Source organism: Heliangelus exortis, chromosome 1 (assembly GCF_036169615.1).
Source record: "Heliangelus exortis chromosome 1, bHelExo1.hap1, whole genome shotgun sequence".
Taxonomy (NCBI): Eukaryota; Metazoa; Chordata; class Aves; order Apodiformes; family Trochilidae; genus Heliangelus; species Heliangelus exortis.
In genome coordinates, this window is record NC_092422.1 from 144,267,193 (window position 1) to 144,293,504 (window position 26,312).

At 43.3% G+C, this 26,312-nt stretch overlaps 1 protein-coding gene and 1 long non-coding RNA gene across 2 annotated transcripts; one reads left to right on the forward strand and one right to left on the reverse strand.

Annotated features, from left to right (window-relative positions):
* Window positions 1-1,076: 1,076 nt before the first annotated feature.
* Window positions 1,077-25,896, reverse strand: LOC139789043 (uncharacterized). Its single transcript, XR_011723019.1, has 4 exons — window positions 25,693-25,896; window positions 9,225-9,340; window positions 5,004-5,195; window positions 1,077-1,285 (listed from the first exon to the last, which is right to left on the reverse strand). It is a non-coding gene; the product is annotated as an uncharacterized lncRNA (long non-coding RNA).
* RASD2 (RASD family member 2) lies at window positions 5,072-13,269 on the forward strand. Its single transcript, XM_071729495.1, has 3 exons — window positions 5,072-5,211; window positions 9,156-9,435; window positions 10,963-13,269. The coding sequence occupies exons 2-3, from the start codon at window positions 9,165-9,167 to the stop codon at window positions 11,490-11,492; spliced, it is 801 nt and encodes a 266-aa protein (XP_071585596.1). The 5' UTR covers window positions 5,072-5,211; window positions 9,156-9,164; the 3' UTR covers window positions 11,493-13,269.
* Window positions 25,897-26,312: the final 416 nt, after the last annotated feature.

Sequence of the window (26,312 nt, forward strand, 5' to 3'; positions counted from 1 at the left end):
TGGGGAAATGGGATGCTGAACAGAGACTGAAAGTGGTGATGCACACCAGCACCGGCTCCTTCCTGAACGTCTGGCACAGTTCTCTGTACTCACTGTCAGGTGAGTGCATGACTTGTCCTTCCACTCTGACAGGATCACATCCTACATGGAGAGATGACCCTACATGGGAGTCACTCTCCCTCCATCCAGGCCTGGAAGTCCATGAAACAAACCCCCTTGATATTCCCTCAGGGTAAACAAATTTATTGTATGTTTTGGGGCTTTTTTTCCCCACATGTTCTACCCTGAGCTTTTTTTGAATACAGGGGATTTTTTTAAGCTTTAATTTTGCTTCTTAGAGATTTTTCAAAGACGGAGTTAGTTTTAAGAAGTTTGAACAATGGAATGAAAATTAAGGTTTGTATGAGTGTCTGGTGAGAAAAACTGGACATGCTGTGTCAGTAACAAGAGGAAAGGAAGGGGACTAGAAATGCAGTCTTTTCTCAAATGTGTTTCATTAAAATGTAATTTAAAGCGATCCATACTAAATGTAGCAAATAAGAGGTCACTTGGACTTTTTTCACAGCAAAGCAGTGTTTTTCCATTTTACATGTGTATCAGTCAAGGTTATTAACCCATTTTACACCCTGGACCACTGAGAAATTAGTAACACACAGATTCTTTGACAGGACCAGGAATATGAATCAGACCACCATTTTCTCAAATGTATGCCTTCTCCAACTGTATCACCCCAAATATCACTGTTCTCACTCATAACTGATGATCATTAATTATTTTCCCAGCCTCTGTAACACCCCTGCAGAGCTTCACTAAGTTGAAATGCCCTGGTGGGTACAGGTAATACAGGGGTAGTAATACTTGTGGTTGCCCGTGTACATGCTGTTTATAATATGACTTGGTACCTTCAGTTTACTGGCTCCTGAACACTTAACTTTTTGGCATTGCTTGAAGGGAGTGGCACCAAGCAGGAGAAATGAATGTGGGAGGGAGGCAGGGAAGGTGAGGGGGTGGAAAAATGAGCCTGCTTTACGGAATAATGAGGGGAGCAAAAATGAATGGGAAAAGAGAGAGAAAAGCTGGTTTAAATATTTAATATCTGCTGCATTTGCTTTTGAAGGGGAGACAAAAGCCTTGGAACATCTTTTGTCTTGAACTAATTCTGACCAGAGCTGAAAGGCATGTGATTGTCACTTCTGTCATTTGTCTTAAGGTGTAAACAGATGGGTCCTGGTGCATCAGCCCATCACAGCTGTCTCTATCTCCAGCTGCAGCCAGTATCTGGGAGCTGTAGAAAGCAAAAATTACTCATGAGAGAAACAACTCTGCCCCACAGTCCCACACTGCCCAAGACCCTGGTGCCAGGGCAGTCAGTGGGAGCTGTGCCTTTCTTTGGAGAGGTGAAGCCTCTCTGATGGTCTGAGGAGCAGTTGCCCATCCATGTGTCCCACCATACAGCAAGTTACTTTAGCTCTTCACCACTTTTTGGAGTCAGGTGGTTAGGGCTACACAAGACAGCAGTATTTTTCCCTGTTCCTCTGTATATCTTTCTACCCATCCTTTCCCCACAACACTTTTCTTCCCCTTCTCTTGACTTGCCCTCTCAAGACCCCTCCCTTCTGCTCACCTGTGATCTAGGCAGAGCCAAAATAAACACAATTGTCTTGTCCACCAGCCATTGCTACACCATCTGCAGCTACACCTCTGCAGGGCCCACCTGCCAGCCTCAGAGACAACAGCTGTATGTGTGTCTGCCCACAAGGTCACTTTGCTTTCACTTAGTCCTATATAAACCATATTGTTCAGCTTATATAATTCACCTGCCAGGTGTTCTCTTTCTCTTGTCCCTCACACTGGACACCCAGACTCGAGGACTGCACCACAAGCCATGGCCAGTGCCACCCAGCAAGGCAGGCACAGCCCTTGGTAGAGGTAGTGGTTCTCTGCAGCCACAGCCTGTCATCCTTATGAGACAGCTTTGGCCAGATAAAAAAACACATTTAGGCTTTCTTTATAGACTGGAGGAGTAGGAGGGAAAAATGCCCCTAGAGAGTAATTAATTCTAAGCCTAGCTTTTAAGTTGGTAAATATCTAAGAAAGGATGATGGTCTCTGAATAAATAGAGGAAACTGCTGAGACAAGGAATTTTTCTATTGTTTTGGCAGTGGCTCTGTCTCTCTGATCCACTTTTTCCCTTATAACCCCCAAATCGAAGAGGTGCTGCCATCCCCACTTCTCAGATGGGGGCAAATATAAAGAAGAAACTTGACTTCTCCACCAGAGCCTTTCAGAACACCATTGAAAAAACCAGAAAATTTTGAGCTCTGGTGTTCTGAGCCCTAAGGGAAGGCATGAAATTACAGGGGGTTTATCAACTCCTGACCTAGGAGCACATCAGAAAAAATGAAGCAAAAAAATAAACAACCCCAACAGCCACAGCAGCATCTCTCAAGATGCTGAAGGGTCATAGTTAGCAATTATCTTTCAAACGCTTACTTCAAAAGTAATTTATTATTTTATCAGCTATTTGCTTAGAGATCAAACAAAGCCGAGGTTCTTATTTTATTTTGATATAATTTGAGAAACTAGACTGGCTAGCTTAAATGCTGGAGAAGACAGCTGAGTGGGAGTTCAGGCTTGGAGAATCCAGCTAGGCAAGATGTTTGTATTTAGTTTACAAAAGAGCTTGAGTAGGCTGAGATTCCAGGCTGATGAGATGGTCTCCATGATGACTACACTTCTTTCTTTTTTGGCAGAGATCTTGAACACTCAACATGTGAACCATAGGGATGAAAGAGGAGTATATTCTCTGTAACACCAGAGCACTTGACTTCTGTGATGATTTTTGCAGCAGTTCCTCCCATGGCAATGATACCAGGATGCAGCTCCATCTGTTTGGATCTAAGCTACACAAACTGTTGACTAGACATCAAAAATGGCAGGTTTTGGTCCAGGTTTGATGTGAAACAATGGCTTTGGAATGGAAAGCATCATATCTTACTTTAAAAAATTAGTCTGAGCCATAAAATACACCTCTACTTTTCGCCAAAGAGAAAATGCTGAGGAGCTGACAAAGGAGCCCTGGTGCTGTGGTCTAAAAGAGCTGAGTTCATGTCATGACCCATTACCATTTCAGTAGCTGTTGAAGAAGAGTCCTGCAGACCCTCCTGCCAAGTCCTGAGGCTCAGACTGGACTCCCTTGCTTTCTGAACTCTTCTTCCTCAGAAGAAGCCAGTGGTGTTCCAATGCTGCTGTGCCAAGCTATGCTATTCCTTCCCTAATCTAAAGCTGTCTGCGTTAGGAGGACCTGCTGCTTCCCGGATTTGATCAATGGTGCTTTGCCTTTGTGTCAGGCTGGGGGCCCCAAACCCATCCTTTTGGAGGGTGACAACAGAAACCTCCTCGTGTTCTGAGAAGAAGGAGGAGAAAAAGCATCTCAGCAATTCCTCAAGCACTGAAGGAGCTGTTGGGGGGGAGTCTGGAAATGAAACAGGCAAGGTAGTTGCAGGAATCTTTGCGCTCAAGCAACAGCAAACTTGCTTGAATTAAAAAAGAACTGTGGAAGTCCTGAAATTATATTCAGATTTGGGGGATCGTGCCTCCCTTCCCTTGTCAAATTGTCAAAATACCTTGAAAATCTCATTGTTTTCCCTCCCCCTCCCTCCCTCCAACTCCCAGCCCCCCAAATTAGGAGTTTTAAGTGAGAAATGCTGAAACACTTCATTCTGAATATTCCAAGTCAATCTTTTTGACATCTTTTAAACTAGATTTGAAGAGCTAAACTATTGCTTCTGCTCAAAAAAGGAGAAAAAATTGGACTCAAACAATTAACTGTAAACATGGTTTTTCACTTGGGGTTGAACAAACTCCTTGAATTAATTCTATTTTTTCTTTATTTTTCTTCTTTTTCTGACCCTTGATCCACCATACTTTTAGCTCATTTGACCTTTTTTTTTTTTTTTTTTTTTTTTACATTTTTATTGCCCAGCTCTAGCTTGTTTTTTCATTTATTGAAATATTAATGAAATAACAGCAGTTAGACGTTATTCTTATTTCTTAGTCAAACCAACCAGCAATCTTACTGTAATGTCTTCAGGGTTGGGGGAATGGAATAAAGTATTCCATACGGCAAAAGAATTACAGGAATTATAGACAGAAAGGCCCTCCTTGGGAAATGAGTCAGTCTGCTTCTGTCTAGCAGCACGGAAGTATAGAGCTTTTAGAAACAGCTTGTGAATTTACAGCTTGCAAAGTAGTGAAGTCTCTGTGTCTCTCATACACACACGCTAACTCGTTCCCCTCGCATGCATACAGGTCTCTGGTGGAAATACAGGGAATATGCAGTCTGCAATGCATATGAACTTTCTGTTTAGAGGAGAAAAGAAAAGATTTTTTTTCAATAGGCACAAAATCCCACCCCCCTCAGCACCCCTCCTTCCCCTGTGTCTGACACTGACTTCAAGGGAGGAGTTGAGCCAATTATCTGTGAGTCCTACAGAAGGAAAATCTGCAATTTGCCAGTAGTTGGGAGAGGGAGAGGAAGAGAGGCAGGGAGGGAAGAAGAAAGAATTAATTGGCAAATGTAAAGAAAAGCTCCTCCTGTCCTAGAAAGAGAATATTTTACAGCAAATCTCAGACCAGAGGAAAAGAAGCTTGTGGCAGGGGTCGTGCCAGGCTAGACCTGGGGAAGCATAGGTTCACCATAGGCAACTTCCATGCCCCTCCTAATTTTTCCTCATAGGGTCTGAGGCGGTGTAGGGGCAGAGTGGGTCAGCCGGATGCACCCATGACCTCGCACAGCTAGGCAGCACCCCAGGGACCCTCTCCCTGCAGCAAGCAAATCCTACGAAGCACAACTCACAAGAAAAGTGAGTGGGAGAGACTCTGCCTCTCCTGCTATCGAACACAGGCTGCGAGGAGAAGGGGTCAGCTCACCAAAGGGAAAACCTATCACAGCTTCTGAGATCTCTCTTCAGACCCTGTCAATCGTCTGATTCGGTACTTACCACCCATGGGGGAACACCCTCTGGAGCTTTGCGGTCCTTTCCCATCCTGCTAAGATCCCAGGAAATACTGCTGAAGAACGGAGCCCAGTGCAAGCAACGTGGGATCCACCAAACAACAGCTTTTTACAGCAGCTGCCCTCTCTGATTAAAATTATCGGCTTCATCAGACTGCACCAAGACCCAGGACTGCTCCTACAAGGAAAGAGAGGTAAGAAAGCAGCACTGAGTTTGGGATGCAAGTGGGAAGCAAACATTCCATGGGGGTGATTGTGGTGTGCATGAAAATTATTAGTAATGATTAACAAGTGACAGTTCTGTTATGCCTGGATGGTATGGTTTGCATCTGCCTATGTCCTTTTTAGCTGGGTGCAGTGAATTACATCGGTATGGCAAGCAGAAACAAACAGTAGCTGAAGACTGTGGAGTGCAAGAGAGAGTTTGGAAGCTTATTAATGGACTGGGAGTGGTAGGGAGTGTACCCCATGATGGGCAGCTGGAAACATAAGGTGTAAAAGCTCCAAGCAGCTTGAACGAAGAATGTCTTCCTTAGTTATCTCCCTCTAGATGCTCAGGATCAAATTTGTCAGCACCTCACTGGAATTCAGCAAGGGCTCTTCAGTGCATGCAAAAGCAGGTGCATTGTCACTCACTCCAATGTCTGCCTATGAACCAAGCAGTGGTGGTTAGCAGGTAGAAGACAACACAGGGAGTCAAAAGAAATGGGGTTTAATTTTGAGTTTGGACAGCTGCTTCAGCTCTCGCTGGGTGTGTGAGCCTTTCCCCTTTATTGCATGGATACAATGCTCATTGCCTGCATTTCTATGACATATTGAAATCTCTGCACTTTACCAATATAAAATACCAGTATAAAATACTGTGAAGTTTCTAGCATTAAACCAGTGCATAAAACAGAAAGTACCAGTAAGAATTAATCTATGCTTAAGCATTTAATAAACTGGAAGGAAAAGATGTAGATTAAAGCCAGCTGGGGGTTGCTTGTCTCCTCATTCTCTTCTGATTGATTTTGCTTTATTTAGTACATGAACATGTGGTCTCTTTCTGTTTCCTTTCTTCTGCCTTTAATCTTTTTCACTGTACAAGTCACTGTGCTTCCCCCCCACCCCTGGGTGTGAAGGCTGAAGTTTCATTCCTTTTCTGAGGAGGAAAGAAGGCAGATTGTATAGAACTGGAGAAAAACTGGAGGAGAGGATAAGAGAGAGGACAAATCCCAAATACAAGCTCCCAGTTCAGCAGCATGGTCTGAGTCAGATTTGCAGCAGAGGTGATGATATGAGTAGCAACTCCATGAATCAAAGTGCTGAAAAGCATCTTTTGACTCCATGTGAAATGAAATGCAGTAGGAAAAGCAAAAGAATTCTCTTGACTGAACACCTTAACAGGTGGAACAAGGACAGCATAAAGGGACTGTGTAATACATTAAAACCTGCATGTCCTCACACCCCTTCTTCCCCTTCAGCATATCTACATCCTGGGGGAAAAGAGCCTTGAAATAGGATTTTGGTTCTGATGGGGATGGGAGGCAGTGCGGCTTAATGACCAGAGACACAAGGGGGAGGAAAGGTGGGAAGGGGAAAGAGGAAAGAGAAATGTAGGAGTCCCAGAGTCTGTTCACATTATTCACTTGTTGGACCTTGAGTGGTCACTCAGATTCCTTGTGCCTTACTCTCCCTGATCTGTGGGTAGCTGTGGTGGCAATTCCTTCTCCAAGCTGTTCAGTGTACAGCAGCATTAAGCAAGCTCCAAAGCAGTAGAATTTTGAAGTGGAAGACAGAAGTGCCTCTTGTACTCAGGGTGCAAAATTAACCCTGCAAGCAGCTTCAGCGACACAGTCTACCTCCTTTGCTGCGTGATGGGAGTTTCTCTAATCACCAGTAGCTTGGTGGTTATCTGCCAGTCAGCACTAAATTTGTGGGATTTGGGCTTGTAAAGCTGCTGGCCAGGATCAGGTCTCCCAGCGGGGATGTCATATACATGATATATAAGGCATTTACTTTAAAAGTGTAACTGCACTGAGTCCCAGGTGCTGTTGCACCAAATTAAATACCAGTCCTGGGCTGTAGAGAAGTCTGTAGATTTTCTTTAAAAATCTATCTCCCTGATTTTCATTGCCAGCTTAAAAAAAATAAATAAATTTAAAAAAAAAATATTCTGAGAGGGTGAAAGGAAGCATCCAAGAGCAGCTTTGCCACCATTTGTCTGCCCATGGATGTAAGACGGTATTAGACTGACTACAGGAAAGGGTAAAGATTGTGTGCATGGCAGTGCTGTCTCAGAGACTGAACACAGTGTTTCTGCACTGTTGGAGATAGGTTCTGTTCTATATAAAACACAGGGTCCAGTTCAAATAGCCGGTGTCCTCCTTGCTGTCATTCCCACCACAGCAATCCCAACAGCGCCATAACTCTGCGTGTGCGTGTCCATCCAAAGTTATATTCTGACATTACTGTCTGGCTCTAATATTATGCTGTTCTTCCCACTAAATATAATTCAGAGTGTAAGCTACTCTGAGGACAGAATTGCATTTTCTTCTGTGCTTCAGATAGGGCTGAACGTGCTGCTGGCGTGCAGCAAATTATAGCAGTAATAATAATAAATAGTAATGTTTTGCTGTTGCCTTGGGCTGTAGCACAGCTCTTGTAATGATGCTAGATCAGAATTCCAGAGACTTCTTTTTTTAGCAGTGACCATATCTTCACTGCTGCTTTGGTGCTTAGCACATGTTAAACAAAGTAAAGGATTTTAAGCTTTTGACTGAGATAAGTGTCAGCTACATAAAAGCTTGGAAGATAAAATCTGCTTGAGGGAAAGATAGGAATCCAGATCTGGACCCATAAATGATATTTCAGTGTACATAAAGTACTCACATCATAACATTAAATAAACAACACCTAAGCTAAATAAATGGCACAGCAGGAACTTGATTATTCTTTAATAAGATCCTAGTAACCACAATAAACTCTGTCAAAAATGTGCCTTCTTTGCTCTAGCACTTAGCTTTCCCCACACAGGGGTTATATTTTTCCTCTCAGCACACAATTCATTTGAACTGGTACTAGAAAAATGTCTGAGCAATACTTTTTTTATTTTTCCTATCAAAGTTCTCTGCATCTGAGTGCCATGCCAAAATGTGACTTCCAAAGTCCTGAGACTCATTTTAGTTGCCAGGCATTGGAAATATTTTCTAATAGCTATTTAAGATGGCTGTCCCTCTTTTCTCCTTCTTGTACTTACCACCCACATAGACTGTGACACCCAGAAGACCTGTGTACGTATAAAAGCTGAAATTCCTATTAAATCTATGTTTCTGTAGCTCCACCCATAGCCAGCCATCCTGCTGCAATGCTGATGGGTTCTTCATAGCAAGTTCCCACACTACCAGTCCCAACAGCAAGATTAAAATTTTGTTTCTAAATGGTAATTGAAAGCACAGACCTTAGAATTTATCACCTGCCAATGCTATTTTGTGGTTCAAACTCCCTGCATCAGCAAAAAAAAAGGCTGTATGAGATCAGCTATTTAAAGTTACTGAGATGTCCAGCTCCCACTGATGTCGGGCATGAGTCTTGTTTCTGTCTGACTTCTGGTTGATCTCAAAATGAGTATTGTCTGAAGCTCCTATTTAGGTAACTAAATGAAGGCCTCTAAGTCCTAATGGCAGCTGCAGTGGATGCAGTATATTGGGAAATCTGACCTCTGTGTTTATGTATCTAAACGAGAACCAAGCTCTACTGAAAAATCTGATCATGTCTAAGTGACGCAGATGGTGGAAAGGGACCTGGTGTGTAAGTCAAAGCATAGCGGATAAAATTAGTCCTTAATGATTAAATGAAACAGTAAATTACAATTCAAAACCACGCTATTTTCAGTGTAAATGCCTTCATTTTTATATTACTTTAAAAGAAAAGAAAAGGGAAAAAAAAAACAAAACAAAACAACCCACAACCAAAGAAGCCCACTCCCTGGAAATGAGAGTAAAAAAATGAAGCATCAAGATTTCTGTACGAACCATTGATCTACAAATGAGGGCTGTGTTCCAAAGCACCTTTTGGCAAGCTTGTGGTAAAGAGCTGCCCTACTCCATCCTCCAACTAGTTTCTGGCCCTTCCTCCAATTCTGCATTTCCTCTTTCAGGAACAAGCAATGATGAAGACTATGTCTGGTGGAAAATGCAACCTGAACGTGCCAGCCAAAAACTCTTACCGCATGGTAGTGCTGGGAGCCTCCAGGGTGGGGAAAAGCTCCATTGTCTCACGGTTTCTCAATGGCCGATTTGATGATCAGTACACTCCCACCATTGAGGATTTCCATCGCAAGGTCTACAACATCCGAGGAGACATGTATCAGCTGGACATCCTGGACACCTCTGGGAATCATCCTTTCCCTGCCATGAGGAGGCTTTCCATCCTGACAGGTGAGAAGAGGGGGGAAGTCTGCAGATGGGCAGTGGGGGGTGAATTATCATAATGATAAACATTAGCTTGGAAAATGTAGCCTGGAGGTGACTGTTTCCTGGGAGGAAGTTAAAGGGACTGCTTGATTTTGCTGCAAGATTGCACTTTTCTAGAGAGAAATTTCCTGGCTGGGGTGCTCTAGGCACTACAGGGAGTGCATTAGCCACAGAGAAGGCTGCTGGGTGAAGGTCTGAAACTGAGATTTCCCCCTGGTTTATTTCCCTCCCCCTGCCTTCCCCTCCTGCTCCACAGTTCTTATTGCAGTCACAGATGAATGGCTGAATAAATCTTGTGGGTATAAAGAGCAGCAAGGGACAAAATAAGCATGTCATTATAAGGCACAAGCACTGAAAAGCAAATGTAAAATGCACAGGAAGGGAATTCAGATCAAGGAAATTTCAAAGATTTCTTTTTCCTAAAATTTCCAGCCTGATTCCTTTGATTCTTTTTTTTTTTCACTAAAAGGACAGCTCTACTTTTACCCTTTCTCCTTAATCTATGGTTAATCAAAGGAATTAAAGAGGAAGAAGGGAAAATGTTGGGCGCTTTTTGTACGTTGTCATTGTCAAGCAGTACCTGTTGTGAACTAAGACGTATTCTCTGTGAAAGTGACAGAGCAGACATATTCAGCCACAGATCACAACAACCTGCTTTCTGGATTTGCTTTCTACCCTTCTAGCTAGCCAGCGAAACATGATGTTCAAATGTGACCAGGCTAGTGTCAGTGTTCACTGGGGTCTCATGGGCAGTTTCTGGGACGCAGGTGTAAGCTTTTGTCCCTGAAAGCTCTCCTAGCATGTTCTACATGAACGTCATTCAATAGGCAACGATTTGCGTTATTTTATATTTGTGAAAGGAATTGTAAGTCAGAAAATGTCAAAGGGAAATGCCAGGGGACCTGTGTCATTTATATTTTATTTTTTTTTTTCCCATGGTCTGTTTCTTCTGAGCGAATGAAACGATAGCAGAGCACTGTAGGTTGGGAATCCTGACTTAGGCATTCAGGACTGACTCCCTGTAAACCTGCAGTTCATCTATTGCTTCTATTGTATAATGAAAAGGCCAAGCCTGAGTGGCTACTACCTCTCCATTCTCCCTGGTGTCAGAAAAGACCCTGTTTTATGCAGAGATAAAAACAAAGAGAAGAAAAAAGATTAACAATGCAGCAGAGCTGAGATAGAAACATGTTTACAAAAGACAGTACAAATGGGCAATAATTTGCAAGTCCAGTGCAACCTAGGAACACACAATTGGATATGACTGAAGTCATACTATAGCCAAATGACTTTTCCATCACACTACAGAAAGGAGTGGGGGGTTAAATCAGAATAATTGGAACCAAAGTACAGCTTAATTCACAGATTCAAAAGGACAAAAAAAAAAATATGTGGAAGAGATGGCAAATAAACCTGTTGCTTTATGAAAATTAACTCCTCTGACACAGGTTGCAACCAACAAGCCTTTACAGTATCCTTTTTTAACTGCAGGAGATGTTTTCATCCTCGTATTCAGCTTGGACAACAGAGAATCCTTTGATGAGGTCAAAAGGCTTCAGAAACAGATCCTTGAGGTCAAATCCTGCCTGAAGAACAAGACCAAGGAATCAGCTGACCTCCCCATGGTGATCTGTGGCAACAAAAATGACCACAGTGAAATCTTCCGGAAGGTGCGCTCAGATGAGGGCGAGAAACTCGTCTCCAGTGATGAGAACTGTGCTTACTTTGAAGTCTCAGCCAAGAAGAACACCAATGTGGATGAGATGTTCTATGTCCTCTTTAGCATGGCGAAACTACCTCATGAGATGAGCCCTGCCCTCCACAGGAAAATCTCCATCCAGTACGGTGACACCTTCCAACAGAAACCCTTCCGGATGCGCCGAGTCAAGGACATGGACGCCTATGGGATGATCTCGCCCTTTGCTCGCCGGCCAAGCGTTAACAGTGACCTGAAGTACATCAAATCCAAAGTTCTCAGGGAAGGTCAGTCAAGGGAGAGGGAGAAATGCACGATTCAGTGAAGGGAGCTTGCACTTCTGTCTGAAGTCATCATCTACATGCAGTGCCTTAAAGAAAAAAATGGTCTGTGGAATCACAGGATGGGCTCCGGGGTTCATTGAGAAAACCCAACATGGAGAAAGGATCACTTTTTTTCTGCAGATTCTGCCGAGTCACAAATGTAAATAACATCATCCTTGTAAATGACTGGGGAAAATCATATGCCTGAGATATGAGTGCATTTCTTTGTAATGTAGTTCCTCTTCATTCTCCTTTCTGTTTAAAGAACACAGACCTGAGAAGTAAAGGAATTTCAACCTCATCTTTACAGAGGAATTGGGACAAAAATGCACAGAGGGCATTAACAGTTACCCAGCACGCAACCCTTGCAAAGAGAGAGGAGGTTACGTGTAGGTGTGTGTGTATCTGTGTGTGTGTGTATGTGTGCATGCACGTGCGGAGCACTTCTTTAATAAACCACAGGACTTGTATTTCAATGGACAACAGTCTTACTGAGGTTTCCCAGTTTGGGAGTGGACTCTATGTACAGACGCATGACTCTATCTTGCTTCTAAGGGGACCTGCGTTAGGAAGATCCTGATTATCATTTGACATCAACACGAATGTTGTTCTGTATTACAGATTTTTTGGGGGGGTTTCTTTTTGAGTTTTTTTTTTTAATTGTCTGGGGGTGGGTTCTTCGCAAAATCAGATGGCAAGTGAATTTGATATCAAAACAGTGTTTACTGTCTAACAGTGGAAGGTGTTTTTCATCTGTAAAACTATGTAATATGTACATTGATTGAAAGTGAAATTGTTCTGCAAAAAGCCAATACATATCTGACTGCTTTGCAAGCATGGTGTGATATTGTTTCTCAAAGCAGCCACACCAGCTATGAATACTGTAGTAGAAATGCCACCTCTGGCCTTGTTGGCTACTGAAGCAATGGTTCCTTTCTCTCCCTGTATCAGCTGAGACTGACCAGATTCAAATGTTGACTTAGACACCCTGTTCAGAGGCAGGACTGGGTCTTTCTGCAAGATGAAGAACTGGTCCATTGCAGGGCCAGCAGCACTACATTTCTTCTCTTAGTATGCCTCTAGGCATTTTGTTTGTGATTTTCCCTGTTGTCGTTTCCCAAGGTTGCCTTGATGGAAACCCTGGCACTGCAGAAGTCTTTCAGAACAGAATCTCTGTGCTGGCTGTTCAAACACAGATGAACTGGCTGGCCAGATAAATCTAGGGCTGTCTATTCACTTCTTCCCTCTCTCACCCCAGTCCAATCTTCTTTGTCTTCAGGTTTCTTCCTGTTCTGCGTCTGGCTTTGTTGTTCAGTGTGCTCCTGTGTGCCCTCAAAGCCAAACATATTTGCCAAAATGAGAACCTGCCACTCTTTGCTGAATGGAATGAGATGTGTACACATATAACTGTGAGCAAAGCATGATCAGAAGACTGTACACAACAATGGAGTATATGTATTATACATACCTATGAATAACCTTCAGCTATTTTGTCCCTCCCTCACCCTTTTCTGTCTTGCTGTTTCCTGGAAAGAGCTGTGAGCCAGTTCATGCTATAATTTGACAGGAAAATAAGAATGATGGTTGTCCATAAAAATTAGCCCCTGGAACTCAAAATCCCATATTCACTTGTCAGCTCCACCCTTCATTGGTACTGTATCTTGACTGGTAAAATATACTGTTCTTTTATTCCTGTTGCCAGGACATCACCTTTCAGACCATGCCCACCTTCCTATCTGTAAATATGTACATGGTTTATGATTAAACTTGTTTTATTTATTAGCTATGTCCTGGTGCCTTTTTCACTTTCTCCAAGAATAACGGGGAAGGTGCTATTTTTGTTGTGCAGGTGCAGCTAATCAAGTGAGTTGTGGGTTGAGAGCCCTGATGAGATCCACAGTAAGTTGTGGGAGAGCCTTCAGTGTCCTTCAGACACCAGGGTCTACACACTTATCTGTCTGGAACAGAACTATGCCTATACTTCTGTCTATGTCTGTATTTCTGTCTATCTGAATACCAACTTATATGTGCAGATATCCTCACAAGCAGTTACTCTCCCCATGCTGCCTCCAGCATGAGAAAATAACCACTCTCTCCTCCACTTACAGAGCCGGCGTGCTCATCCCTGGAGTGGTTTTAAGCGGCCTCTGCAGAGACATCACTGTTGCACTCAGCAGTCTCTCCGTTTCACCATCTGTACCTCTTAACTATATGAGCCTTGGTCCCCCTGAGCACATGCCTACCTCTCTGCAGACTCTCCACCCAAGAACATGACTGTTGAATGTAGCTGTGATCCAGCTTTGGGACTCAAGAGCCACAGGGACATGATGGGCTTGAGGGTAGAGTGGGAAGGGCACGTGCCCTGGCCATTAGTTGGATTAAGAGGTACCAGGAAGACAGAGAAGAACTTGTGCTGTAGTTCATGTGCTTCATTAATGAGTACACTCTCCCTTCCCTGCTGGGTAAAACTGAATTTTTAAAGTGTCCATCAAGTCTCTGCCTTTGTCTGACAAGAATTACTTTACTATTATTTTCTCTATTGCCCTTCCACCTTCACAAAGACACCCGCTTTCCTCATCCTTCCATGTCCTTACATTCCTGCCATTTCCAGTATGGATATGAGGCCACAGGGCAAGGAAAAATAATGTTGCAGTGACAGCAAGAGCACAAGAGCGGGAGAGTAGCAGGGACCAAGGAGCAGGTGCTCACAGAGGGATGCTGGATCCCACGATTCACCGTCCAACTGGGTCTGACAGTGACCAGGTTAGAAGTCCCCAGCTGGGAGTGACAGTGAAGCAGCACTATAATCACCCACAGAAACAAATGACAATAAGCAGGTAATCTTATTAAAGTAATTCAGTCTTCTCTCTGCATTTTGTTAGCAATGGTAATTGATTTTGAAGTTAGATTATCATTCATGCTCCTGATGACTTTTTTTTTTTTTTTCTTTTATTATATCATTACAGTTGTTTTATTTATATTCATATATTGTTTGGGCTCTAGAAATACTTACAGACCCTAAACCAGACATGTATCGCAGTTGTTTATTCACATTTAGCAGCCACAATATTCTGTGAAAAGGAAAACAGACAGTAAGGCTACCTGTGTGCTCAGGAGGCATAAGGTAAGATAGGAAGAGGAAAAAAAGGAACTGTTTATTCACTGCTAACCACTGAAACCCTCCAGCTGTAAGACAGAGCAGAGAAGGGCTTTACAAGAAACTCTATTATATATGTGCAGAAAGAACAAGACTCTGAAAGGAGCTAAGAGCAGACCTACAACCAGGCCTCAGAGGCAATGGAAAGAGAAACAACTTTTCTTGGGATCCAAGGGGTGTGTACAGAACTTACCATAACCAAGGATGTCATGAAAATGTAGTGGTCTAAGGGCAAGTCTGAAGAACGGGATCAGTTCAGCAAAGATGCTGTGAGGAGGTGTACTTGGTCTTAGTGTAATGGAGTTGTTTTATTCCAACAAATACTTCGTCCTACATTACAGTATATAAAGCCCAGGATTACTGATACAAAGGTTCAGTGATGTTTTTTATGTACTTACTACCAGGACAACCAGCAGGGACAAATACCTGACTTAGGATCAGCCACAGCCCTGGAACAAAGACAGGGCTGAAATTTCTTTTGTACTTTGTTCTACACGGTAGGAAAGTCCTTGTCCTGAAGAAATGATAAGTCAACACATTAGAGGAGCTACTATAAATAATGACAAAAATCTAATTTTGGGGGTCAGTACAAACCAGGAAGGAAACAGTGGTCATGGTGAATTAAGTAAAAAATAAATTGAGTGTGGGAAGGGCAGAGCAAAAAGCCTGTTTTGACAACCAGAGGATTAAATTAGGCTTCTGTTCTGAAGGATCCCCAGGAGGACAGCTGCCACCAGGCCAGACTGATGCTAGAGGAAGATTTTTATGGTGCAGCCTCACATTGAACATTGTATCCCTGAGACCCTAGAGTGCAGTAGGTGTGATTTTCTGGGAGGCAGAAGGGCTTGTTATTATCACAAAGGCAAGTAGGAAATGGTGGGATAATTTTGAAAAGGACAACAGAAGAGAAAAGAAATTCAGAAGGGGGGTCTCAAAGGTAGGATGGCAATAGGAGGCTGGGTGGGTAAAGAAGAGAAAGTGTACCTTTCAGTCTGATTTCATCCTTGGTAGACAAGGACATAAGTCAAAGACACTTAATTTAAATATTTTGTCCTTCATAAAATGGTAATTGCCACTTAGCATTGTGTAGGACACACCTCCAACCCCTCATCACACCTTTTGCTTCTTAAGAGTTACTTACCTGCCCTGTAGCATCTTGTGGGATGCCTTGCTAGCCCTATCCCAGAGTCTTGGCTAGGGTGCAAATTTACAGGCAGCGATGTTTTTGAAGAATGTGATGATTGTTTGATTTGATTTGCAATCACTATTACTCTTAGGGGGTTTATTAGCATTGCTGTTTCTGTAAAAATACATGGTGGCAGGCTCAGACTGAAGGGTCTCCTGTGAAAAATTTATAAAATGCAATATAATGTACATTTTCCCTACTTGTTTCTATAGCAACAGTCTTTTCCCTGCACTTAGAAAGAGTAGAGAATTTGCAAGGGGGAGATGAGTAGCAGTGTCCCTGCCCTAGATCTTTCACTTTTGAGCCCTCATGGGAAGGTTTCCTCCCTTCAGTTTCTTTTATGTGGAGAAACAAAGCCCACCAGCCTGAATTACCTTGTGGACCACTCAATATGTCTGATAAGGCTGTGAGATGGATATACTACCATGGATGAGAAAGTAATTTCCATGATGTGATCATAAACTGGGGCATTGCTCCTGGTGCAGTACCTGACATGGGGAATGCACATCACAAGCAGCTATAAACACAATTTCTGTACTCACCTTTGGCTAGAGCCAGCTTTGAGCCTTGCCCAGCTTCTCTCTTCCCTGTGTAATTACACACTGCTGTCTGGTACAGTCAGAGCATGAGACTTCCCAGAGAAACATTTACTTTTGCTCTCATGACAACATCACCCAAAGACCTTTTGTTGCCCCTACCATCATCAACCATTCATAGCACACAGAATCACCCCGAATCCCAAGTATCACATTCCTAGAAAGTTATTGACAATTTGGAAGAAGGCCAAGGACTAGCAAGAAGAAAAACATTTTATAAGCCTAGAGAAACTGACTTGTGTAAGCCTTAAAAATGTCTGAAAGGGATAATTCTGTGCCATGTAGGTAAGCAAAGTCTGAGAGAGGCTGGCTGAAAATCCCAAGATATGTTTGAAAGATAGAGATGACAACTAAGACAGCACTTTATTTAGAACTGGGCAGTGGGATACCTCAGTAGGAACAGGAGTATTAAGCAGGAAATCCTAGGAGATGTGCAGACTTTAAGGCAGTGGAATCTACTGGAGATATTTTTTAAGAAATGCCATGAAAGCCCTATTAGGAAAACACTGGGAAGAAAATAAAAATCTACAAAGCCAACAGAGGTAACTGAGTGTTGGCAGTGAGCTAGACTGGCTGGCATTTTGATCCTCTACGTTTTTTTCTGCGATGCAGCTTGATCCAAAGTCTGCTTCAAAGAAATTTCCTCAGACTGCCTGTCCTCACTCCTAACCCCCCAAGTGGAGATTTTGTAGTTCACTGGTCTCCTCCAGCCAGACCACTAACAATAGAGACAGGACTTCTTACGTCATCCCCAGCTTTTTAGGCCATTTCCACAAAGATTCCTGGTCTATTTGCAGCAAACAGCTCCTTTGGTGAATTGTCCCTGAACAGTTTCTTGCGCATTTGTTTATTGTTCAGAAGTATTCGATGAATGATTCATGCAAATGTGTCCTGTGCTTTGTCTGGGATGGATAACTAAGATTAGTTCAGATTAAACATGAAGACAAGGAGGAATGAGGCCACTGTGTTTCAGAACATATTATAGCAGACTAGAAGAAATCTAATGTAAAAAAAAAAAAACCACAAAACAAACCAAAATGAAACAAACTCGCATGTGTCTACACATCACTCTGACCTTGAGGGAAGTGAATTCCTTGTCTCCAGCCTATTCCTTCCTTCCAGGCTCTTGAAGGAGGGATTCAATATGGACTGTATTCAACCCTCTCACAAGCATGTGGCTTTCAGCAGTTAGTCTAGAACTACAACCATGAGAGAACTGAATAGTTTAGATTTGTTTTAGCAGTGTCTTGAGTCTGTATTTGAATTAAAAAAAAAAAAAAAGAAAGAAAAGAAAAAAAAAGAAAAAAAAGAAAAAAGAAAAATAACCTCTGCTGTCATGGTGATGAAGCAAGGGGGTAGGGAAGAAATTAAAGCTGCACAATTTGATTAACCTGTGACTTGTGGATTTTCTGTGTTAGACCAGGAACCAAAGGGACAAGAGACACCCTCCCAGCACTGGAGCCAGATGTTGCATTTCAGACCCCACTAGCACCAGTGCTGGGACAGATCCCACCCAGTTTCTCAGTATCTTTGCAAAATTCCCAGCATTCTGAGCATCAGGCTAACAATAAGTTAAAGATACTAAAACAGTTTTCTGCCTTACTCTTCAGGTCAGAGACCTAACAACACATAGGAACAGCCACACAAGTAGTTTCCAAACTCTTTACACGAAACAGCAACTTGGTTTCCCATCCCTGGGAAACAAAGGGCCAACAGCACTCACAGGAGAGCTGGGAGAGGATAAACACCTTCTAGATTGTGAGGCACTTAGATGCCACAGTGATGGATAAACATGTTAAAAGGTGAAGAGGCAGACTGGGAACAAATATCACCTCAATCAGGAGATGAGCTGCTGCAGTGCCAGCTACACAGGAGAGCAATTACATTTTGCATAATCTCTGATTTCTGCACAACCTACAGCCTTGTTCTTCTCAGCAGCCACTAGCTGGAAAGTCCCAGGAGCCTCAAGATTAAAATTACACACTGGCTACTCCTTGCTCTTCAATCACTACATACCTGTGTGCTAAACAGCAGTGTTCTGCAGAAAGGTTTTCACTCAGGGACCCTTGCACGGACACACAGCGTAACTCTGCTTTCAACCCTCTCTCTGCTAGAGAAATGGGTGCCTCAGGAAAACACAGCCATATTAAACATAACCTGGGGGGTTAGAGGACAGCATAGGGAAGATTAGGGGCATTGCTTTTGGCTGGTCCAGGGCAGAATGTTTCATCTTTTCTGTCACAAAACAGTTTGTTCCTTGCTGGGTGGCTCATTGCCAAGGTTATAAATACAAATTTCTAAGAAGAAATAAAATTAAAAGGAAAAATAAACATAGAGCAACAGCTCATTCTGCAAAATGACAGGAAGACTTGCCTGAGGCAAGGGAGAAGGGGGGACAGGGATGAACAGCTCTCCGATGGAGCCTTATTAAAGAGCGGACCAGAGCGCTTCTCACATATTCTTTATGAGATGCTGCTGCCATCTGGGAGAAAACCAGATTGGCAATTATCAGAGAGAACAATTCCAGCTGGCCATAACACTGCCAAAACAGAAATTATCCCCTTACACAATGGCACTGACTCAGACTGCTTGCAACTTCTGTTGAGTATGGGGCAGTTACGCAAGATCTGTCATTAGTCATGGTGGTATTTATTTGTATTAAGAAGCCCTGCTCACAGACCAGAACCCAATTATACCATACAATGTACAAATGCACAACAAATACGACATCCCAATGTACACAAAGGCCAGGGCAGAATCCTAGTCACTAACTACATTTGCCATATCCTCCCTGTGCTTTACAACGTGAGTCTTATCTAATGGTGGCTACCTACCTTTTTCCTACCAGTGCCTGATCTGTAACCTGAAGTGAGGCTTCAGGTAAAAAGTGAAGTAGAGTAAAATGGAAAGGTTTCATGGCTGTCATGAAACCTGAAACTGGGCAGGGAGAGGAAGTGAGGCAGCCAGGCTGGCACTGCTAAATCATGGCAAAGGGCTGCTGACTGCTCTGTCCTTCAGTGACCAAGTGATGCCTCAAGGGATGTCTGCTCCTCCCCTGCCTCTGAGCCACACCTGGGCCTCCCATAGCACTCAGAGGAAAGAAATGGCTCATCTACTGAAATGATCATCTACTTTCTACCCACCTCTGATATACAGATGGATGGAACAGAAGACTCATTGAAGCCACTCATTGAATTTAAAGTTGAAAGTGGTGAAAAGACATGGAGAGGATTGAGAGTCTCCTCAAAGTGGCCCCTTTGTACTGCAATAGCCCATCCAAGACCCGTGGTCTTTCCTTGATGTCCCAGAGAAAAATAACCCTGGCACAACAGTCCACAGCATTCTAAAACTTTGTTTCCTCCATCCACAGCATAATTGTTGGAGAAAGGTCTTCCCTCGTGTGGATGGTTAAATCCTCCCAGATGATAGAGAGCCCAGCTGAAGGAGAGCACCCCAGGAGCAGCACAGCACTTTACTGTGCTAGGCAGAGAGCAGATGCTTAAGAAGTGAACACCCCTGGTGGAAGAGAGAGCCTTGGGGATGTTTTCTATTCCTTCTTCTGGGACCTGACACATCTTCCCCGATGCATTGTCTCTTGTCAGACAAGAATTCTGCCAAAGAGGAAAATGTCTGAGAGCACCTCATTAATTAATGAGCCTTGAGTTCTGCTGATTTTCCGTGAGACTTCAGAGTCTGAATTGACTTTTGAAAATGAGATGAGCTTAGGCTCACTTAAGCACTTTCTCAACTTTATCAGAATTTGTTGCCTGAAGAGGGACAATTTAAGGACTGAGATTTATCAAGAGGAAACATTGCTCTGAACCAAATTCCCACTGAAAGAGAAAACCGAAAAGATAAGTGATTTTCCATGAGAGGTGCTTGAATAGTGAAAGTTTTCTTAGTAAAGCAAGAACTGGATGAGAGGCCCTTCTGCTTTCCCACTTATTTACGTTAGAAAAAAAGATAATGTTGCTGTTTCCTGAAATAACTGAGAAAGCGAATGTATTCCAGAGAAAAATATTGGGCTTGCATTTTTTTTCCCATGGTGTCTCTTGTCAACCATGAATTAAATCAAAAGAGACACTGGAGCCCCAAATATAATCCGTCACCTATGCCCCCATCTGGGTTTGTCTGGGTCTGTGTTCCCTACCTCTGTCTTTTCACTTCCTGGCTAAAGGAGAATCTGAAGCAAGAACAGATAAAAATTCATTTGGTTTTGACTAGAGGCACGTAAGGTGCTCCATGAGTTCAAGGCAGTAGGAAAAACAGGATTGGCAAACGAGTGGGAAAGTTATCTCTAAATTACCTTTAAGGTAATTTTATTTAATTTAGTTTTAAGCTTTTTTGTTCATTTGTTTCCAGAAGCTATTCCCTTATGACACTTGTAGGGACATGTCTGAGGAGACAAGGACTTTTTGTACACATGGAATGGTGACTCTCTTCTGCAACATGTTGTCCCATCTCACCAAGAAATCAGATGTCATTTAGTGTCATGACAACAATACAGAGTGACAAATTACAGCCAGAACCGAGGGTCTTCCCATGTTTTGTCCTTCTTCACTCAAGAAACTATCGGTGCCGAAAAAAAGCATTAGAAACTGTACAGTAAAGAGTAAGCCTATATTACAGGAGTCCTTCTGAATTTCCATGGTCCAGTGCTTACCCTATCTGTGTCCCATATCTGGCATGTGCCAGGCACCCTTACTCTTTGGGTCTGCAGAGAAAAGAAACCTGGGTGAATACCCTAAAGGTATGCTCCAACAGATACATGGTGTCCTCCAACAAGTCCATTGTAAAAGCACAGCCACAGATCATCACAGAAAAAATGTACAGCCAGCCAAAACTACTTTACCTTTAGAAATCAGAAGTGAAGAAGGGAGAACTGTGGAAGCTTTGCAGTGCTACAGAAGGGCAGTTATGCAAGGCTCAGTGAATAAACCATGCCACATTCAAACAGCTTGACTGTGGGGTTCTTGCAGAAGAGCATAGCTGAGGCTAGAGCTTGTGGTCAGTAGCCCCAGAGGACCAGAGTATGCTGGCAGCACACTGACAAGCCAGTAGGGTGACTTTAGGAACACACTGATCTTTGACACCATGCCAGCACGTCTGCAGCCTCACAAAGGCCTGACGCATGTCAGCTGTCTGCTGTGACAGGAAACATCAAACTGTCCCATGCCTTGACATAACTTCGGCCGAATATCGGCATTTAGCCAGAAACTGCTCTGTGATGGAATGTCCTGTCTGCCTGTCTGCCACGAGGGGCAGAGAGGGAGCAGCTGAGAATATTAAAAGGTCGGGCCAAGAGGTGGCAAGCGTTCCCACAAACCAGTGTGAGTCGATTTACTTTCTGGAGCGTGGAAGGGGCAGAGGAGAGCATGCACAAAAAGTGTGCAGGAACTGGGAAAACCGAAGGAGACGGAGCTGTAATTGGGTGAAGTCTGTCCTGTGGACAGGAAATATTTCTTTGGGATAGTTTTAAAAGTTTCATTTTCTGCCTCTGCTCCAGAGGCCAGAGACAAGAAGTCTGACTATTTTTAAAGATAAGGTTGACGCATTCTGAAGAAGGTTGTGTGACATGAGAGGTTGCTGCAGTCAGGAAACGGACACCCTGACCCAGGAGAGGCATTCCAGTTCTGTGCTCCTGTGCTCAGACTCTGGCGGTCTGCAGGCTTCACTCAGTTTCTGAGAAGACAGGCAAGGCAAAGGCAAGGCAGAAGAAAAGAAGGCAAAAGAAAAGAAGGAGAAAAGGAAAAAAAAAAAAAAAGAAAAAAAAAAAGAGGAAAGGAAAGAAAAGGAAAGGAAAGGAAAGGAAAGGAAAGGAAAGGAAAGGAAAGGAAAGGAAAGGAAAGGAAAGGGGAAAGGGGATAGGGAATAGGGGAAAGGGGAAAGGGGAAAGGGGAAAGGGGAAAGAGAAGAGAAAGAAGAGAAGAGAAGAGAAGAGAAGAGAAGAGAAGAGAAGAGAAGAGAAGAGAAGAGAAGAGAAGAGAAAAGAGAAGAGAAGAGAAGAGAAGAGAAGAGAAGAGAAGAGAAGAGAAGAGAAGAGAAGAGAAGAGAAGAGAAGAGAAGAGAAGAGAAGAGAAGAGAAGAGAAGAGAAGAAGAGAAGAGAAGAGAAGAGAAGAGAAGAGAAGAGAAGAGAAGAGAAGAGAAGAGAAGAGAAGAGAAGAGAAGAGAAGAGAAGAGAAGAGAAGAGAAGAGAAGAGAAGAGAAGAGAAGAGAAGAGAAGAGAAGAGAAGAGAAGAGAAGAGAAGAGAAGAGAAGAGAAGAGAAGAGAAGAGAAGAGAAGAGAAGAGAAGAGAAGAGCCTTTAGTTTCAACTGGAGCAGAATTAATTCTGAGGAAAACAGGAGATTTTAGGAAGCAAACTCAGATGGACAAAGTAGTGTCTAAGGAGATGAGTATCTCAAATGCACCATTTAAGTAACTGACCACTAACTGACCACTGACTATGCACAGAATCACTGAATTATCACAGCTGGAAAAGACCACTAAGATTACCAAGTCCAACCATCAACCTAGAAAGAAATGCCACCATAGAACATGTCCTACAGTGCCATATCTACATGTTTCTTTAATACCCAGGATGGTATTCCCTGAGCAGCCCATTCCAGTACCTGTTTACTCTTTCAGTAAATAAATTTTTCTTAATATCTAGTCCAAACCTCCCCTGGTGCAACTTCAGTCCATTTTCTCTAGTCCTGAATCTATTTACTTGAGAGAATTCACCAACACCTACCTCACTACAACCTCCCTTCAGGTTGAGAACTATGAGGTCTGCCCTCAGACTTCTCCAAACAACTTTGATTCCCCCCCACAGGGGGGGATCAAGACCCTTCACCAAGTTGGTTGCTCTTCTCTGGACATGCTCCAGCAACTCAATGTCTTTCTTGTAGTGAGAGGCCCAGAACTGAACACAGTATTCCTAAGGTCTGGAGTTTGACATCCGGCCAGCAGCAGTAGTAATCAGGCACCAATGACCCAGGACTTGCTGGGTTGTCACAAAAGCAGTAGCCAAGTGAGGTATCACGGATGCCTGTGCCTCCAAATTAGCTGTGAGGACATGTTGCCAGGGTGAGCCCATAATAGCATACAAGCTATCTGGAGCTGCTGATCCTGAGTGTAAACCAAAGGCACCAATACCTCAAATACTTGCTCTTTTGTATCTGACCAGAAAATCTGAGAAGGTGAACAGTGGTTAAAGTGGCAACTTATCTGTTGGAAGTACAGGTCTCATCCTTGGGTAGAAGTCTTTACTTCTTCCCCTGGACTGGGGAGCACAGCTTCCCAGCTCCTGCCTCCTCAAAGAGACAGCAAATGCACACTCAAGGCAGGGGGCTATTAAGAAACAGAAGCCACCAAGAAAGCCAGGAAAGCTTCCCATTTTGGCATTCATGGTCTCTGGTATTCTGCTTTGGTATTCCCTGTGGAGGGACACAAACCTCTTCCTTGCAGAGGGTTAGGTACTGTATGGGAGACTCCTACCTGCTCCTGTTTTTTGCTTCCCCTCCAAGCAGGGTTTATGCTGCCTTCATCTTCCCTTCTTTTCTGGTCTGCTGTCACCTTTCATTCAGATGCCCAAAGGTAAGAGACATGTTGGCCATGGCTATATTGATAAATTAAATGGTGTCAAGGTGTGCTCCTGGACTCCAGAACTGCATCACCCACTCTGTTAAACTGTTTGTAGATTTCCTGCCACAGTTTTGGCCCAGACCAAGGAGAGTCTTCCCAGACAATTCCCTCAAAGAGTCTGTGATTAAGCCCAGGCCAGAAACAATTCTTCACAATGAGTTTGCAGGCAGCCACCCACTTCTGGAGGGTAATGAGGGTTAATGGAGTGAATGCAGACCTTTCCATTCCAGTTGGTTTCAGGGACAGAAAAAGATATTACATTTAATTTTCTAGTACAACTGTAGCCTGCAGTACCATTCAAGGTGCATGGTAGAAAAGGTTACAGGGTTTGGAAATTTCTCTGATGTAACCTGTTCACAGTGTGAAACAGCATCATCCCTCACATCTCTTTGATAAACAGAGCTGTGGGTGCTTCATTCAAGCTTTGTCTCTGCTTATAAAATGGCCCACTGGCAAACTCACGGAAATAAACTAGAACTGGCAGGAAACTCACCCTTTTGGAAGGTACCACAGTGAAAGAGCAGTATGTAATAAATACCGGTCGAAATTTTTACTTTATTGTTTTGTTGAATTAATCCTTCCCTAGAATGTTTAATTGGGTGTGGTTTGTAATCATAGGATCGGGGTTTTTTGTTCGGGTTGCTTGTGGGAAAACATGTTGGGGCATGTCGAAGACCACGAGGCAAGTCCGCAGTGACACAACAAAGAAGCTCTTCCCTTAGCAACGGGACAGAACCTGTGGACCAGGGACCAATACAAAGAGAGAGCCCGCGAAACGGCCTCCCATGAGAAACTAATAAAGGACTAAGAGGGAGGGGGGCTACTGAAAGTATAAAAGGACTGGCTTACCCTATCCAAGGTGCGAACTGTTGGTGGAGGTGTGCTGCCTCGGTTGCCCGGCACGCTGCTTTGCACATATATGTCTCTCATTTACAATAAAAGTTTTGTTATCGTTAAAACGAGTTGAACGTTTTTAACACTGTACATTTTTACATCTAGGTGTAGTGGGGAGGAGAGAAGGAAGGTTGCCTAAATAGAAAACAAAATAAGGAGTGGAAGCAGGCTGTATATGACTAACTTGCATGCCAATTTACACTACCCTGCTTGATGCTGTGCAAAAAGCCTAAATGTAGTTGCAAGTCAGGTTGCAAACCTTCAGCTCCATTCATCTTTTGCATCAGAAGCACTTAAAGCACAACTTCAGTAAATTAGTTCCAGTTCACCTGCTGGGATTATCCAAAGTATCTTTCCCTGCCCATCAGGTCCTCATTTTTCATGTTGATTGCATATTGTGATTAATATGGAGGCCTTTCCTTATATACCAGGGGAAAAAAAAACAAACCCTAAAATCCTCACCAAAGAGGGTTCTTTGCCTCTTTGGCCTTGCTCTCTCCTGAGTGAACCATTAATTTCAATGAAAAATTGCATCCAGCGATGGGCAATGATACAAAGAGATTGACAGGCTCAATCTATTTCACCCTCACATACCTAGTGGTGCACATGTACACCCTGAGTGAGGCTTCTCGATCACCTTGGTGCTTGATATTGTCCCTACCTCCCACACCACTGATTAGTGTCACTCACCAAATGAGCAGAGAGGGTGCGGAGGCAGAATCTGCCAGTGGTAAAAAACTTACTTCAATTCAAACCTGTGAAACACAGCCTAAGATCCATGCCGTGTAGGTGGAGGGGGGAGGAGAGGAAAACATGTCTCCCTTGAAGGATTCGTGGCTGCTTCTGTTTCTTGTAAAAAGAAAGGGTCTAGTTTACCAAAGAGAAAGAGAGGAGGTTGGTTGATTTCAGGAGCACCGTGTGATGTCTTGGCAATGAAATGGTTCAGGGTCATGGAGTGTGGGAATATATCAGGAAATTATGCTACTTGCTGGGTTCTCTGAGAAGGCAGGTGATCAATATACATCTGCCAGAGAGAGCTAGATCATCTTTATGGCATTAGTTCCATGTGGCAGAAGTCCAAATGACTCTGCAGTATGATACAGAGGTAGGGAAGGAAGGGGGAGGGAGATGGTTTTCATGTTTGCATGTTGACAGCCAACACCTTGGAACCTCAATGCAAAAGGCTTTTGCTAAAGGTTGGTCTAAGGAGAGGTGACATATGATACCTAGAAATGGTACTGAGCTGCAAAGATCTGAGCTGGAACCTCTCCCAAGCTTGAGTAGGCTTGGGAACCGGAGCTGAGGTCACCATCCTGTGAAAGAATTAATTTGGATGTTCATACCTCATGAACTTTGACATCTG

What these genes read in the sequence shown, in the direction of transcription:
- RASD2 (XM_071729495.1), top strand. Translation starts at nt 9,165, where the DNA reads ATGATGAAGACTATGTCTGGTGGAAAATGCAACCTGAACGTGCCAGCC. An exon ending in GAGGCTTTCCATCCTGACAG is followed by an intron (nt 9,436 to 10,962) that starts GTGAGAAGAGGG and finishes TTTTAACTGCAG; the next exon opens with GAGATGTTTTCATCCTCGTA.